This window comes from Nerophis lumbriciformis, linkage group LG18 (assembly GCF_033978685.3).
Source record: "Nerophis lumbriciformis linkage group LG18, RoL_Nlum_v2.1, whole genome shotgun sequence".
In the NCBI taxonomy this organism is placed as follows: Eukaryota; Metazoa; Chordata; class Actinopteri; order Syngnathiformes; family Syngnathidae; genus Nerophis; species Nerophis lumbriciformis.
The window spans coordinates 42485001-42502869 of NC_084565.2; the positions used below are offsets into that span (position 1 = coordinate 42485001).

Genomic DNA, 17869 nt, shown 5'->3' on the forward strand with positions numbered 1-17869 from the left:
TAATATTGTTAATAAGTTAAAGGTGTTTAATGAAAATACAAGTATGTTTAATACATATAGTTAATATTGTTAACAAGTTAAAGGTGTTTAAAGATAATGCAAGCATGTTTAACACATATAGTTAATATTGTTAATAAATTAAAGGTGTTTAATGATAATACAAGAATGTTTAACACATAGTTAATATTGTTAACAAGTTAAAGGTATTTAAAGATAATACAAGCATGTTTAACGCTTATAGTTAATATTGGTAATAAGTTAAAGGTGTTTAAAGATAATACAAGCATGTTTAACACATATAGTTAATATTGTTAACAAGTTAAAGGTGTTTAAAGATAATACAAGCATGTTTAACACATATAGATTCCTTTCTTTCATGAAGACAAGAATATAAGTTGGTGTATTACCTGATTCTGATGACTTGCATTGATTAGAATCAGACAGTGGTGATGATAAGGTCCGCATTTTCGAATGGAGGAGAAAAAAAGTCCTCCTTTCTGTCCAATACCACATGAAAGTGGTTGCTTTTTGGCATCTTATTTATCCAGCTTCCGTACTCCTTTGTATACACTTTACAAGAAATACATTGTTGGCAAACTCCGTAGCTTGCTAGCTTGTGCACGCCAGCTTTCTGAGACTCTTATTTTGGTAGCGCAAGCAGGATGAAGCAGAGCTTTTATTGTGCAACTGTGCACTCGGTCTTTGGAGTTTTGACGACAGGTACGGCGCCAGAGTCTGTTGAAATAAAGTGTTTCTCGCCTTCCTGTCGGTAATTTGAATGAGCTGGCAGCAGCCAGCGTCATCTCAGAAGACCCTCGGGTGCCGTGAATGTCAATCAAGTGACGAAAGTGACGTCATAGTGAAGATTTATGATCGCTCATTTTTAGGACTATTTTTTTAATGCCTGGCTGGTGATCGACTGACACACCATCCGAGATCGACCGGTAGCTCGCGATCGACGTAATGAGCACCCCTGGTCTAATTAGAGGAATAAAAAGTTGTTGTTGTTTTTCCCTCCGCCACATTCAAAGTCCTTGTTTTGTGTCCACAGTTCACCTGAGCAGCCCCCCACCTCCTTCTATCTGGTCCGTCTCATCTCCAAGACGCCCTGCATGGTGCTGAGACTGGGCTTCCCTATCGGGACACCGGCACATGTTCGAAACAAGGTACAGCGGTCCCACCATATCAAATCTATTGATCAGTCTCTCCCGGATTTCATGCCAATTCACTCAAATTCAACCAATCTCCGTCATTATTAATTATCGCAACAAAAGCTTGTAACTTTCCCGCTCATTTTGGCCAATTAGCGCCATTGTCGCTAATTGGATATGTTTCTTAGCGGCGCTCAAACACACACTTCAACTGTTTAATCAAAACGTATGTTTGTTTATTGTGTACAGTAGATGAAGCAGGGGCAACAACGTGTTTAACATTATATTAACTCTATTGCTTAAAGGCCACAATTGTCGTCATCCCGCGTAGCTAAAACCTACTACCAGTTTCTATCTACAGTGCTAAGCCTTCTGGGTAATGTAGTATATAAACCTCTACTTCCTCGTTTACATGTATTTATATACCCGGTGCGGTGCGATACAAATTGTTATATTCACTTTTGTTTGGTAGGTTAAGTGTTTGTGTTAATGTTTCTGATCAGTTTTGGAAGTATTATTATTTATTGAGTTTATTTAATTATATTCTATTTATTTAAGGTGTGTGAAAAATATTTTCCTTTAATTTCAGGCAAATGAATGCACTTTAAAACTCTTTAAAAAACAAAAACAAAAAAAACCAATGTTAACAAAAATTGTATTTGTTATAAGTTGATTTATATATTTATTTTCTTTTCTTTACTATTAATAAGTATACCATTTTATGCAGAGGTGTACTTAGAACAATTTTCTAGACAAATCATTAGGGGTGGCAAATTAATGGACTTTAAAACTCTAAAAAAAACAATGTTAATAAAGTTGTTCTTTGTTATAAGCTGATCTCCATATTTCTTTTCTTTACTATTAATAAGTATACCATTTTATACAGAGGTGTACTTATGACAATTTTTCTAGATAAATCATTAGGGATGGCAAATTAATGGACTTTAAAACTCTAAAAAACAATGTTAATAAAGTTGTTCCTTTTTATAAGTTGATCTCCATATTTCTTTTCTTTACTATAAATAAGTATACCATTTTATGCAGAGGTGTACTTATAACCATTTTTTAGACAAATCATTAGGGGTGGCAAATTAATGGACTTTAAAACTCTAAAAAAAACAATGTTAATAAAGTTGTTCTTTGTTATAAGTTTATCTCCATATTTATGTTATTTTCTTTACTATAAATAAGTATACCATTTTATGCAGAGGTGTACTTATGACAATTTTTCTAGATAAATCATTAGGGATAGCAAATCAATGCACTTTAAAACTCTAAAAAAAACAATGTTAATAAAGTTGTTCCTTGTTATAAGTTGATCTCTATATTTATTTTATTTTCTTTACTATTAATAAGTATACCATTTTATGCAGAGGTGTACTTACAACCATTTTTTAGACAAATCATTAGGGGTGGCAAATTAATGGACTTTAAAACTCTAAAAAAAACAATGTTAATAAAGTTGTTCTTTTTATAAGTTGATCTCTATATTTCTTTTCTTTTCTTTACTATTAATAAGTATACCATTTTATGCAGAGGTGTACTTATAACCATTTTTTAGACAAATCAGTAGGGGTGGCAAATTAATGCACTTTAAAACTCTTAAAAAAAACAATGTTAATAAAGTTGTTATTTGTTATAAGCTGATCTCCATATTTCTTTTCTTTACTATTAATAAGTATGCCATTTTATGCAGAGGTGTACTTATGACAATTTTTCTAGATAAATCATTAGGGGTGGCAAATTAATGCACTTTAAAACTCTATAAAAACAATGTTAATAAAGTTGTTCCTTGTTATAAGTTGATCTCTATATTTCTTTTCTTTTCTTTACTATTAATAAGTATACCATTTTATGCAGAGGTGTACTTAGAACAATTTTCTAGACAAATCATTAGGGGTGGCAAATTAATGCACTTTAAAACTCTAAAAAAAACAATGTTAATAAAGTTGTTATTTGTTATAAGTTGATCTCCATATTTATGTTATTTTCTTCACTATAAATAAGTATACCATTTTATGCAGAGGTGTACTTATAACCATTTTTTAGACAAATCATTAGGGGTGGCAAATTAATGGACTTTAAAACTCTAAAAAAAATATGTTAATAAAGTTGTTCCTTGTTATAAGTTGATCTCTATATTTCTTTTTTTTTCTTTACTATTAATAAGTATACCATTTTATGCAGAGGTGTACTTAGAACAATTTTCTAGACAAATCATTAGGGGTGGCAAATTAATGGACTTTAAAACTCTAAAAAACAATGTTAATAAAGTTGTTCCTTTTTATAAGTGTATCTCCATATTTCTTTTCTTTTCTTTACTATAAATAAGTATACCATTTTATGCAGAGGTGTACTTATAACCATTTTTTAGACAAATCATTAGGGGTGGCACATTAATGCACTTTAACACTCTAAAAAAACAATGTTAATAAAGTTGTTCTTTGTTATAAGTTTGATCTCCATATTTTCTTTTCTTTACTATAAATAAGTATACCATTTTATGCAGAGGTGTACTTATAACCATTTTTTAGACAAATCAGTAGGGGTGGCAAATTAATGGACTTTAAAACTCTAAAAAAAACAATGTTAATAAAGTTGTTTTTTGTTATAAGTTTATCTCCATATTTATGTTATTTTCTTTACTATAAATAAGTATACCATTTTATGCAGAGGGGTACTTATATCAATATTCGAGATAAATCATTAGGGGTGGCAAATTAATGCACTTTAAAACTCTAAAAAAAACAATGTTAATAAAGTTGTTCTTTGTTATAAGTGTATCTCCATATTTATTTTATTTTCTTTACTATAAATAAGTATACCATTTTATGCAGAAGTGTACTTATAACCATTTTTTAGACAAATCATTAGGAGTGGCAAATTAATGCACTTTAAAACTCTAAAAAAACAATGTTAATAAAGTTGTTCTTTGTTATAAGTTGATCTCTGTATTTATTTTATTTTCTTTACTATAAATAAGTATACCATTTTATGCAGAGGTGTACTTATAACCATTTTTTAGACAAATCATTAGGGGTGGCAAATTAATGCACTTTAAAACTCTAAAAAAACAATGTTAATAAAGTTGTTCTTTGTTATAAGTTTATCTCCATATTTATGTTATTTTCTTTACTATAAATAAGTATACCATTTTATGCAGAGGTGTACTTAGAACAATTTTCGAGACAAATCATTAGAGGTGGCAAATTAATGCACTTTAAAACTCTAATAAAACAATGTTAATGAAGTTGTTCTTTGTTATAAGTTGATCTCTATATTTATTTTATTTTATTTACTATAAATAAGTATACCATTTTATGCAGAGGTGTACGTATATCAATTTTCGAGACAAATCATTAGGGGTGGCAAATTAATGCACTTTAAAACTCTAAAAAAAACAATGTTAATAAAGTTGTTCTTTGTTATAAGTTGATCTCTATATTTATTTTATTTTCTTTACTATAAATAAGTATACCATTTTATGCAGAGGTGTACTTATGACAATTTTTCTAGACAAATCATTAGGGGTGGCAAATTAATGCACTTTAAAACTCTAAAAAAACAATGTTAATAAAGTTGTTCTTTGTTATAAGTTGATCTCTATATTTATTTTCTTTTCTTTACTATAAATAAGTATACCATTTTATGCAGAGGTGTACTTATAACCATTTTTTAGATAAATCATTAGGGGTGGCAAATTAATGGACTTTAAAACTCTTAAAAAAACAATGTTAATAAAGTTGTTCTTTGTTATAAGTTTATCTCCATATTTATGTTATTTTCTTTACTATAAATAAGTATACCATTTTATGCAGAGGTGTACTTATAACCATTTTTTAGACAAATCATTAGGGGTGGCACATTAATGCACTTTAAAACTCTAAAAAAACAATGTTAAAGTTGTTCTTTGTTATAAGTTGATCTCCATATTTATGTTATTTTCTTTACTATAAATAAGTATACCATTTTATGCAGAGGCGTACTTATAACCATTTTTTAGGCAAATCAGTAGGGGTGGCAAATTAATGCACTTTAAAACTCTAAAAAAAACAATGTTAATAAAGTTGTTCTTTGTTATAAGTTTATCTCCATATTTATGTTATTTTCTTTACTATTAATAAGTATACCATTTTATGCAGAGGTGTACTTATATCAATTTTCTAGACAAATCATTAGGGGTGGCAAATTAATGGACTTTAAAACTCTAAAAAACAATGTTAATAAAGTTGTTTTTTGTTAAAAGTTTATCTCCATATTTATGTTATTTTCTTTACTATAAATAAGTATACCATTTTATGCAGAGGTGTACTTATAACCATTTTTTAGACAAATCATTAGGGGTGGCAAATTAATGCACTTTAAAACTCTAAAAAACGATGTTAATAAAGTTGTTCCTTGTTATAAGTTGATCTCTATATTTCTTTTCTTAACTATTAATAAGTATACCATTTTATGCAGAGGTGTACTTAGAACAATTTTCTAGACAAATCATTAGGGGTGGCAAATTAATGCACTTTAAAACTCTAAAAAAACAATGTTAATAAAGTTGTTCTTTGTTATAAGTTGATCTCTATATTTATTTTCTTTACTATAAATAAGTATACCATTTTATGCAGAGGTGTACTTATAACCATTTTTTAGACAAATCATTAGGGGTGGCACATTAATGCACTTTAAAACTCTAAAAAAAACAATGTTAATAAAGTTGTTCTTTGTTATAAGTTGATCTCTATATTTATTTTATTTTCTTTACTATAAATAAGTATACCATTTTATGCAGAGGTGTACTTATGACAATTTTTCTAGACAAATCATTAGGGGTGGCAAATTAATGCACTTTAAAACTCTAAAAAAACAATGTTAATAAAGTTGTTCTTTGTTATAAGTTGATCTCTATATTTATTTTCTTTTCTTTACTATAAATAAGTATACCATTTTATGCAGAGGTGTACTTATAACCATTTTTTAGATAAATCATTAGGGGTGGCAAATTAATGGACTTTAAAACTCTTAAAAAAAACAATGTTAATAAAGTTGTTCTTTGTTATAAGTTTATCTCCATATTTATGTTATTTTCTTTACTATAAATAAGTATACCATTTTATGCAGAGGTGTACTTATAACCATTTTTTAGACAAATCATTAGGGGTGGCACATTAATGCACTTTAAAACTCTAAAAAAACAATGTTAAAGTTGTTCTTTGTTATAAGTTGATCTCCATATTTATGTTATTTTCTTTACTATAAATAAGTATACCATTTTATGCAGAGGTGTACTTATAACCATTTTTTAGACAAATCATTAGGAGTGGCACATTAATGCACTTTGAAACTCTAAAAAACAATGTTAATAAAGTTGTTCCTTTTTATAAGTTGATCTCCATATTTCTTTTATTTTCATTACTATAAATAAGTATACCATTTTATGCAGAGGTGTACTTATAACCATTTTTTAGACAAATCATTAGGGTTGGCACATTAATGCACTTTAAAACTCTAAAAAAAACAATGTTAATAAAGTTGTTCTTTGTTATAAGTTGATCTCCATATTTATTTTCTTTTCTTTACTATAAATAAGTATACCATTTTATGCAGAGGTGTACTTATAACCATTTTTTAGACAAATCATAAGGGGTGGCACATTAATGCACTTTAAAACTCTAAAAAAAACAATGTTAATAAAATTGTTCTTTTTTATAAGTTGATCTCTATATTTATTTTATTTTCTTTACTATAAATAAGTATACCATTTTATGTAGAGGCGTACTTATAACCATTTTTTAGACAAATCATTAGGGATAGCAAATTAATGCACTTTAAAACTCTAAAAAAACAATGTTAATAAAGTTGTTCCTTGTTATAAGTTGATCTCCATATTTATTTTATTTTCTTTACTATAAATAAGTATACCATTTAATGCAGAGGTGTACTTATAACCATTTTTTAGACAAATCATTAGGGGTGGCAAATTAATGCACTTTAAAACTCTAAAAAACGATGTTAATAAAGTTGTTCCTTGTTATAAGTTGATCTCTATATTTCTTTTCTTAACTATTAATAAGTATACCATTTTATGCAGAGGTGTACTTAGAACAATTTTCTAGACAAATCATTAGGGGTGGCAAATTAATGCACTTTAAAACTCTAAAAAAACAATGTTAATAAAGTTGTTCTTTGTTATAAGTTGATCTCTATATTTATTTTCTTTACTATAAATAAGTATACCATTTTATGCAGAGGTGTACTTATAACCATTTTTTAGACAAATCATTAGGGGTGGCACATTAATGCACTTTAAAACTCTAAAAAAAACAATGTTAATAAAGTTGTTCTTTGTTATAAGTTGATCTCTATATTTATTTTATTTTCTTTACTATAAATAAGTATACCATTTTATGCAGAGGTGTACTTATGACAATTTTTCTAGACAAATCATTAGGGGTGGCAAATTAATGCACTTTAAAACTCTAAAAAAACAATGTTAATAAAGTTGTTCTTTGTTATAAGTTGATCTCTATATTTATTTTCTTTTCTTTACTATAAATAAGTATACCATTTTATGCAGAGGTGTACTTATAACCATTTTTTAGATAAATCATTAGGGGTGGCAAATTAATGGACTTTAAAACTCTTAAAAAAAACAATGTTAATAAAGTTGTTCTTTGTTATAAGTTTATCTCCATATTTATGTTATTTTCTTTACTATAAATAAGTATACCATTTTATGCAGAGGTGTACTTATAACCATTTTTTAGACAAATCATTAGGGGTGGCACATTAATGCACTTTAAAACTCTAAAAAAACAATGTTAAAGTTGTTCTTTGTTATAAGTTGATCTCCATATTTATGTTATTTTCTTTACTATAAATAAGTATACCATTTTATGCAGAGGTGTACTTATAACCATTTTTTAGACAAATCATTAGGAGTGGCACATTAATGCACTTTGAAACTCTAAAAAACAATGTTAATAAAGTTGTTCCTTTTTATAAGTTGATCTCCATATTTCTTTTATTTTCATTACTATAAATAAGTATACCATTTTATGCAGAGGTGTACTTATAACCATTTTTTAGACAAATCATTAGGGTTGGCACATTAATGCACTTTAAAACTCTAAAAAAAACAATGTTAATAAAGTTGTTCTTTGTTATAAGTTGATCTCCATATTTATTTTCTTTTCTTTACTATAAATAAGTATACCATTTTATGCAGAGGTGTACTTATAACCATTTTTTAGACAAATCATAAGGGGTGGCACATTAATGCACTTTAAAACTCTAAAAAAAACAATGTTAATAAAATTGTTCTTTTTTATAAGTTGATCTCTATATTTATTTTATTTTCTTTACTATAAATAAGTATACCATTTTATGTAGAGGCGTACTTATAACCATTTTTTAGACAAATCATTAGGGATAGCAAATTAATGCACTTTAAAACTCTAAAAAAACAATGTTAATAAAGTTGTTCCTTGTTATAAGTTGATCTCCATATTTATTTTATTTTCTTTACTATAAATAAGTATACCATTTAATGCAGAGGTGTACTTATAACCATTTTTTAGACAAATCATTAGGGGTGGCAAATTAATGCACTTTAAAACTCTAAAAAACGATGTTAATAAAGTTGTTCCTTGTTATAAGTTGATCTCTATATTTCTTTTCTTAACTATTAATAAGTATACCATTTTATGCAGAGGTGTACTTAGAACAATTTTCTAGACAAATCATTAGGGGTGGCAAATTAATGCACTTTAAAACTCTAAAAAAACAATGTTAATAAAGTTGTTCTTTGTTATAAGTTGATCTCTATATTTATTTTCTTTACTATAAATAAGTATACCATTTTATGCAGAGGTGTACTTATAACCATTTTTTAGACAAATCATTAGGGGTGGCAAATTAATGCACTTTAAAACTCTAAAAAAACAATGTTAATAAAGTTGTTCCTTGTTATAAGTTGATCTCCATATTTATTTTATTTTCTTTACTATAAATAAGTATACCATTTAATGCAGAGGTGTACTTATAACCATTTTTTAGACAAATCATTAGGGGTGGCAAATTAATGCACTTTAAAACTCTAAAAAACGATGTTAATAAAGTTGTTCCTTGTTATAAGTTGATCTCTATATTTCTTTTCTTAACTATTAATAAGTATACCATTTTATGCAGAGGTGTACTTAGAACAATTTTCTAGACAAATCATTAGGGGTGGCAAATTAATGCACTTTAAAACTCTAAAAAAACAATGTTAATAAAGTTGTTCTTTGTTATAAGTTGATCTCTATATTTATTTTCTTTACTATAAATAAGTATACCATTTTATGCAGAGGTGTACTTATAACCATTTTTTAGACAAATCATTAGGGGTGGCACATTAATGCACTTTAAAACTCTAAAAAAAACAATGTTAATAAAGTTGTTCTTTGTTATAAGTTGATCTCTATATTTATTTTCTTTTCTTTACTATAAATAAGTATACCATTTTATGCAGAGGTGTACTTATGACAATTTTTCTAGACAAATCATTAGGGGTGGCAAATTAATGCACTTTAAAACTCTAAAAAAACAATGTTAATAAAGTTGTTCTTTGTTATAAGTTGATCTCTATATTTATTTTCTTTTCTTTACTATAAATAAGTATACCATTTTATGCAGAGGTGTACTTATAACCATTTTTTAGATAAATCATTAGGGGTGGCAAATTAATGGACTTTAAAACTCTTAAAAAAAACAATGTTAATAAAGTTGTTCTTTGTTATAAGTTTATCTCCATATTTATGTTATTTTCTTTACTATAAATAAGTATACCATTTTATGCAGAGGTGTACTTATAACCATTTTTTAGACAAATCATTAGGGGTGGCACATTAATGCACTTTAAAACTCTAAAAAAAACAATGTTAATAAAGTTGTTCTTTGTTATAAGTTTATCTCCATATTTATGTTATTTTCTTTACTATTAATAAGTATACCATTTTATGCAGAGGTGTACTTATATCAATTTTCTAGACAAATCATTAGGGGTGGCAAATTAATGGACTTTAAAACTCTAAAAAAAACAATGTTAACGTTGTTTTTTGTTATAAGTTTATCTCCATATTTCTTTTCTTTTCTTTACTATAAATAAATATACCATTTTATGCAGAGGTGTACTTATAACCATTTTTTAAACAAATCATTAATTAATTCACTTTAAAACTCTAAAAAAACTATGTTAATAAAGTTGTCCCTAGTTATAAGTTGATCTCTATATTTCTTTTCTTTACTATTAATAAGTATACCATTTAATGCAGAGGTGTACTTATAACCATTTTCGATTTTTAGATTAATTGCAATTCTTATTTGTAACTATTCTTAATGGATTCTAAAATGTCCATGTTTCTCAGTCCCAACGTTTAATATCTCGTCTTTGCAGTCTATTCAATTGAATATAAGTTGAAAAGGATTTGTTGTATTCTCTTTTTATTGACCATTTACACAACGTGACAACTTCACTGCTTTTGCACTTAAGGGATTGTTGTACTGCAAGATGTCGTATTGTGTCTCCTGCCAGATTGTGGATGAGCTCAGAGAGCAGATCCTCAAGCTGCGCTTCCCGCATCGCGTTCAAAACAAAGAGGCCACGCCCAAGACCAAGAGGAAGGCGGCGGGCCACCCATCGCCGTCCAAGTCGCCCTCGCTCTCCGCTCCCAAGCAGGCGCTGTCAGACCGCCCGTGTGTGGTGGTACTCAACAAGCCCCTGGAGAAGCTGCTCATTCGGTCAGTGGCCCAGTAAATCAAATGGAATGACTATTTTTTTAATCCAAATGTCATTCAATATAGACCAGGGGTGTCCAAACTTTGGCCACTAAGGGCCGCACATTGAAAAATGAAAGCATATTGGGGCCATTTTCATATATTTCATTTTTAAAACCATTACAATACAGTATATAGATTTATTTAACAGTTAAGGCTCCTCAAGTTTTGATCCTGGAGACCCATAAAAAGGTAAAAATAGGTCATTTATTTAAAAAAATTAAACACTTTTAATCTGTTTGTTTAATATCTTATGCCCTTTTTGTTCAAGAAAACCCAATTCTTAATGGCAAAAACACACAAAAAATTTTTTTTTCTGTGTAGAATATTTGATGTGAAGTAATTAGAGCCTTCAATAGGTCAATCATTTATAACAACACTGATTTTGATGTATTATCATTTTTTGAGCCATGACAGTATTCAGAAAACCCCCCCACTAAAATCTCAGGGATCCAAAAGTGTTAAAAATAAGTCATGTATGACTTACCGTATTTTTCGGAGTATAAGTCGCACCGGAGTATAAGTCGCACCTGCCGAAAATGCATATTAAAGAAGGAAAAAACATATATAAGATATATATATATATATATATATATATATGTATATATATATGTATGTGTGGGAAAAAAATCACAAGACTACTTCATCTCTACAGGCCTGTTTCATGAGGGGGTTCCCTCAATCATCAGGAGATTTTGATTGAGGGAACCCTCTCATGAAACAGGCCTGTAGAGATGAAGTAGTCTTGTGATTTTTTTTCCCCACACATAAATATATTGCGCTCTACTACGGTATTGAGCACTATTTTTTGGATAACCTTATTAAGACATATATATATATATATATATATATATATATATATATATATATATATATATATATATATATATAACATATATATAACTGCGACTTATAGTCCGAAAAATACGGTATTTTTAACACTTCTGGATCCATGATTTTTTTTAAATATTTTTTTTTTTACTTTAAATGCTTAAATCTTTAGATCAACTTCAAGTTTTTTATGTCGATTATACGTTTTTTTAAGATTTTTTTTCCCCCAGTTTTCTTTTGTTTGTTTAATGCTGTTTTTTGTTATAGAACTTTTTTTTTTAATGGCAAACACAGTAAATATGCAACATTTTACCACAAAAAAAACTTCAAAGTGGAATATTTGATGTGAAGTAATTGGAGTCTTTAATAGGTCCATAATTTAAAACAACACTGATTTTGATTCATTATTAGTTTTTGAGCCATGACAGTTTAAAAAAAACAAAAAACAAAAACACTAAAAATCTCAGGGACCCAAATTGTTAATAATAAGTCATACATAATTTTATTTTTTATTTTTTTACTTTAAATGCTTAAATCTTTAGATCAACTTCAAGTTTTTTATGTCGATTATACGTTTTTTTAAGATTTTTTTTTTCCAGTTTTCTTTTGTTTGTTTAATGCTGTTTTTTGTTATAGAACTTTTTTTTTTAATGGCAAACACAGTAAATATGCAACATTTTCCCACAAAAAAAACTTCAAAGTGGAATATTTGATGTGAAGTAATTGGAGTCTTTAATAGGTCCATAATTTAAAACAACACTGATTTTGATTCATTATTAGTTTTTGAGCCATGACAATTTAAAAAAAAAAAAAAAAAACACTAAAAATCTCAGGGACCCAAATTGTTAATAATAAGTCATACCTTATTTTATTTTTTATTTTTTTACTTTAAATGCTTAAATCTTTAGATCAACTTCAAGTTTTTTATGTCGATTATACGTTTTTTTAAGATTTTTTTTTTCCAGTTTTCTTTTGTTTGTTTAATGCTGTTTTTTTGTTATAGAACTTTTTTTTTTTAATGGCAAACACAGTAAATATGAAACATTTTCCCACAAAAAAAACTTCAAAGTGGAATATTTGATGTGAAGTAATTGGAGCCTTTAATAGGTCCATAATTTAAAACACTGATTTTGATTCATTATTATTTTTTAAAACATGACAGTTTAAAAAAAACAACAAAAAAAAACTAAAAATCTCAGGGACTCAAATTGTTAAAGATAAGTCATACATAATTTAATTTTTTATTTTTTTTACTTTAAATGCTTAAATCTTAAAATCAACTTCAAGTTTTTTATGTCGATTATACGTTTTTTTAAGATTTTTTTTTCCAGTTTTCTTTTGTTTGTTTAATGCTGTTTTTTTGTTATAGAACTTTTTTTTTAATGGCAAACACAGTAAATATGAAACATTTTCCCACAAAAAAAACTTCAAAGTGGAATATTTGATGTGAAGTAATTGGAGTCTTTAATAGGTCCATCATTTAAAACAACACTGATTTTGATTCATTATTATTTTTTAAAACATGACAGTTTAAAAAAAAAAAAACACTAAAAATCTCAGGGACCCAAATTGTTAATAATAAGTCATACATAATTATATTTTTTATTTTTTTACTTTAAATGCTTAAATCTTTAGATCAACTTCAAGTTTTTTATGTCGATTATACGTTTTTTTAAGATTTTTTTTTTCCAGTTTTCTTTTGTTTGTTTAATGCTGTTTTTTGTTATAGAACTTTTTTTTTTAATGGCAAACACAGTAAATATGAAACATTTTCCCACAAAAAAAACCTCAAAGTGGAATATTTGATGTGAAGTAATTGGAGCCTTTAATAGGTCCATAATTTAAAAAAACACTGATTTTGATTCATTATTATTTTTTTAAACATGACAGTTCAAAAAAAACAACCAAAAAAACACTAAAAATCTCAGGGACCCAAATTGTTAATAATAAGTCATACATAATTTTATTTTTTTACTTTAAATGCTTAAATCTTTAGATCAACTTCAAGTTTTTTATGTCGATTATACGTTTTTTTAAGATTTTTTTTTTCCCAGTTTTCTTTTGTTTGTTTAATGCTGTTTTTTGTTATAGAACTTTTTTTTTTAATGGCAAACACAGTAAATATGCAACATTTTCCCACAAAAAAAACTTCAAAGTGGAATATTTGATGTGAAGTAATTGGAGCCTTTAATAGGTCCATAATTTAAAACAACACTGATTTTGATTCATTATTATTTTTTAAAACATGACAGTTTAAAAAAAAAACCAAAAAAACACTAAAAATCTCAGGGACCCAAATTGTTAAAAATAAGTCATACATAATTTTATTTTTTTACTTTAAATGCTTAAATCTTTAGATCAACTTCAAGTTTTTTATGTCGATTATATGTTTTTTTAAGATTTTTTTTTTCAGTTTTCTTTTGTTTGTTTAATGCTGTTTTTTGTTATAGAACTTTTTTTTTTAATGGCAAACACAGTAAATATGCAACATTTTCCCACAAAAAAAACTTCAAAGTGGAATATTTGATGTGAAGTAATTGGAGTCTTTAATAGGTCCATAATTTAAAACAACACTGATTTTGATTCATTATTATTTTTTAAAACATGACAGTTTAAAAAAAAAAAAAAAAAAAAAAAAAAAAAAAACACTAAAAATCTCAGGGACCCAAATTGTTAAAAATAAGTCATACATTATTTTATTTTTTATTTTTTTACTTTAAATGCTTAAATCTTTAGATCAACTTCAAATTTTTTATGTCGATTATACATTTTTTTAAGATTTTTTTTTTCAGTTTTCTTTTGTTTGTTTAATGCTGTTTTTTGTTATAGAACTTTTTTTTTTAATGGCAAACACAGTAAATATGCAACATTTTCCCACAAAAAAAACTTCAAAGTGGAATATTTGATGTGAAGTAATTGGAGTCTTTAATAGGTCCATAATTTAAAACAACACTGATTTTGATTCATTATTATTTTTTGAGCCATGACATTTTAAAAAATAAAAAAAAAACACTAAAAATCTCAGGGACCCAAATTGTTAAAAATAAGTAATACATTATTTTATTTTTTATTTTTTTTTACTTTAAATGCTTAAATCTTTAGATCAACTTCAAGTTTTTTATGTCGATTATACGTTTTTTTAAGATTTTTTTTTTCCAGTTTTCTTTTGTTTGTTTAATGCTGTTTTTTGTTATAGAACATTTTTTTTTTAATTGCAAACACAGTAAATATGAAACATTTTCCCACAAAAAAAACTTCAAAGTGGAATATTTGATGTGAAGTAATTGGAGTCTTTAATAGGTCCATAATTTAAAACAACACTGATTTTGATTCATTATTATTTTTTGAGCCATGACAGTTTAAAAAAAACAAAAACAAAAACACTAAAAATCTCAGGGACCCAAATTGTTAAAAATAAGTAATACATTATTTTATTTTTTATTTTTTTTTACTTTAAATGCTTAAATCTTTAGATCAACTTCAAGTTTTTTATGTCGATTATACGTTTTTTTAAGATTTTTTTTTTCCCAGTTTTCTTTTGTTTGTTTAATGCTGTTTTTTTGTTATAGAACTTTTTTTTTTAATGGCAAACACAGTAAATATGCAACATTTTCCCACAAAAAAAACTTCAAAGTGGAATATTTGATGTGAAGTAATTGGAGTCTTTAATAGGTCCATCATTTAAAACAACACTGATTTTGATTCATTATTAGTTTTTGAGCCATGGCCGTTTAAAAAAACAACAAAAAAACACTAAAAATCTCAGGGACCCAAATTGTTAATAATAAGTCATACATAATTTTATTTTTTATTTTTTTACTTTAAATGCTTAAATCTTTAGATCAACTTCAAGTTTTTTATGTCGATTATACGTTTTTTTAAGATTTTTTTTTTCCAGTTTTCTTTTGTTTGTTTAATGCTGTTTTTTTGTTATAGAACTTTTTTTTTTAATGGCAAACACAGTAAATATGCAACATTTTCCCACAAAAAAAACTTCAAAGTGGAATATTTGATGTGAAGTAATTGGAGTCTTTAATAGGTCCATCATTTAAAACAACACTGATTTTGATTCATTATTAGTTTTTGAGCCATGACCGTTTAAAAAAACAACAAAAAAACACTAAAAATCTCAGGGACCCAAATTGTTAATAATAAGTCATACATAATTTTATTTTTTATTTTTTTACTTTAAATGCTTAAATCTTTAGATCAACTTCAAGTTTTTTATGTCGATTATACGTTTTTTTAAGATTTTTTTTTTCCAGTTTTCTTTTGTTTGTTTAATGCTGTTTTTTGTTATATAACTTTTTTTTAAATGGGAAATACAGTAAATATGAAACATTTTCCCAGAAAAAAAACTTCAAAGTGGAATATTTGATGTGAAGTAATTGGAGCCTTTAATAGGTCCATAATTTAAAACAACACTGATTTTGATTCATTATTATTTTTTGAGCCATGACAGTTTAAAAAAAACAAAAACAAAAACACTAAAAATCTCAGGGACCCAAATTGTTAATAAGTCATGCATAATTTTATTTTTTATTTTTTTTACTTTAAATGCTTAAATCTTTAGATCAACTTCAAGTTTTTTATGTCGATTATACGTTTTTTTGAAGATTTTTTTTTCCAGTTTTCTTTTGTTTGTTTAATGCTGTTTTTTGTTATAGAACTTTTTTTTTTAATGGCAAACACAGTAAATATGCAACATTTTCCCACAAAAAAAACTTCAAAGTGGAATATTTGATGTGAAGTAATTGGAGTCTTTAATAGGTCCATAATTTAAAACAACACTGATTTTGATTCATTATTATTTTTTGAGCCATGACAATTTAAAAAAAAAAAAAAAACACTAAAAATCTCAGGGACCCAAATTGTTAATAATAAGTCATACATAATTTTATTTTTTATTTTTTTACTTTAAATGCTTAAATCTTTAGATCAACTTCAAATTTTTTATGTCGATTATACGTTTTTAAGATTTTTTTTTTCAGTTTTCTTTTGTTTGTTTAATGCTGTTTTTTGTTATAGAACATTTTTTTTAATGGCAAACACAGTAAATATGCAACATTTTCCCACAAAAAAAACTTCAAAGTGGAATATTTGATGTGAAGTAATTGGAGCCTTTAATAGGTCCATAATTTAAAACAACACTGATTTTGATTCATTATTTTTTTTTTTAGCCATGACAGTTTAAAAAAAAAACAAAAAAAAAACTAAAAATCTCAGGGACCCAAATTGTTAAAAATAAGTCATACATAATTTTTTATTTTATTTTATTTTTTTTGCTTTAAATGCTTAAATCTTTAGATCAACTTCAAGTTTTTTATGTCGATTATACGTGTTTTTATGATTTTTTTTTTCCAGTTTTCTTTTGTTTGTTTAATGCTGTTTTTTGTTATAGAACATTTTTTTTAATGGCAAACACAGTAAATATGAAACATTTTCCCACAAAAAAAACTTCAAAGTGGAATATTTCATGTGAAGTAATTGGAGTCTTTAATAGGTCCATAATTTAAAACAACACTGATTTTGATTCATTATTAGTTTTTGAGCCATGACAGTTTAAAAAAAACAAAAAAAAAAACACTAAAAATCTCAGGGACCCAAATTGTTAAAAATAAGTAATACATTATTTTATTTTTTATTTTTTTTACTTTAAATGCTTAAATCTTTAGATCAACTTCAAGTTTTTTATGTCGATTATACGTTTTTTTGAAGATTTTTTTTTCCCAGTTTTCTTTTGTTTGTTTAATGCTGTTTTTTGTTATAGAACCTTTTTTTTTTAATGGCAAACACAGTAAATATGCAACATTTTCCCACAAAAAAACCTTCAAAGTGGAATATTTGATGTGAAGTAATTGGAGTCTTTAATAGGTCCATAATTTAAAACAACACTGATTTTGATTCATTATTATTTTTTGAGCCATGACAGTTTAAAAAAAACAACCAAAAAAAACTAAAAATCTCAGGGACCCAAATTGTTAATAATAAGTCATGCATAATTTTATTTTTTATTTTTTTTACTTTAAATGCTTAAATCTTTAGATCAACTTCAAGTTTTTTATGTCGATTATACGTTT

The 17869-nt window shown here is 26.4% G+C and overlaps 1 protein-coding gene across 2 annotated transcripts in view; it reads left to right on the plus strand.

Annotated features, from left to right (window-relative positions):
- Nucleotides 1-17869, plus strand: part of szt2 (SZT2 subunit of KICSTOR complex) — a 332720-nt gene that overhangs the window by 59938 nt on the left and 254913 nt on the right. For both annotated transcript variants that reach the window (XM_061978415.1, XM_061978416.1), the window contains exons 14-15: nt 1052-1166; nt 10717-10922. In XM_061978415.1, coding sequence (XP_061834399.1) covers nt 1052-1166; nt 10717-10922 — 321 coding nt within the window. The remainder of the gene's footprint in view (nt 1-1051; nt 1167-10716; nt 10923-17869) is intronic.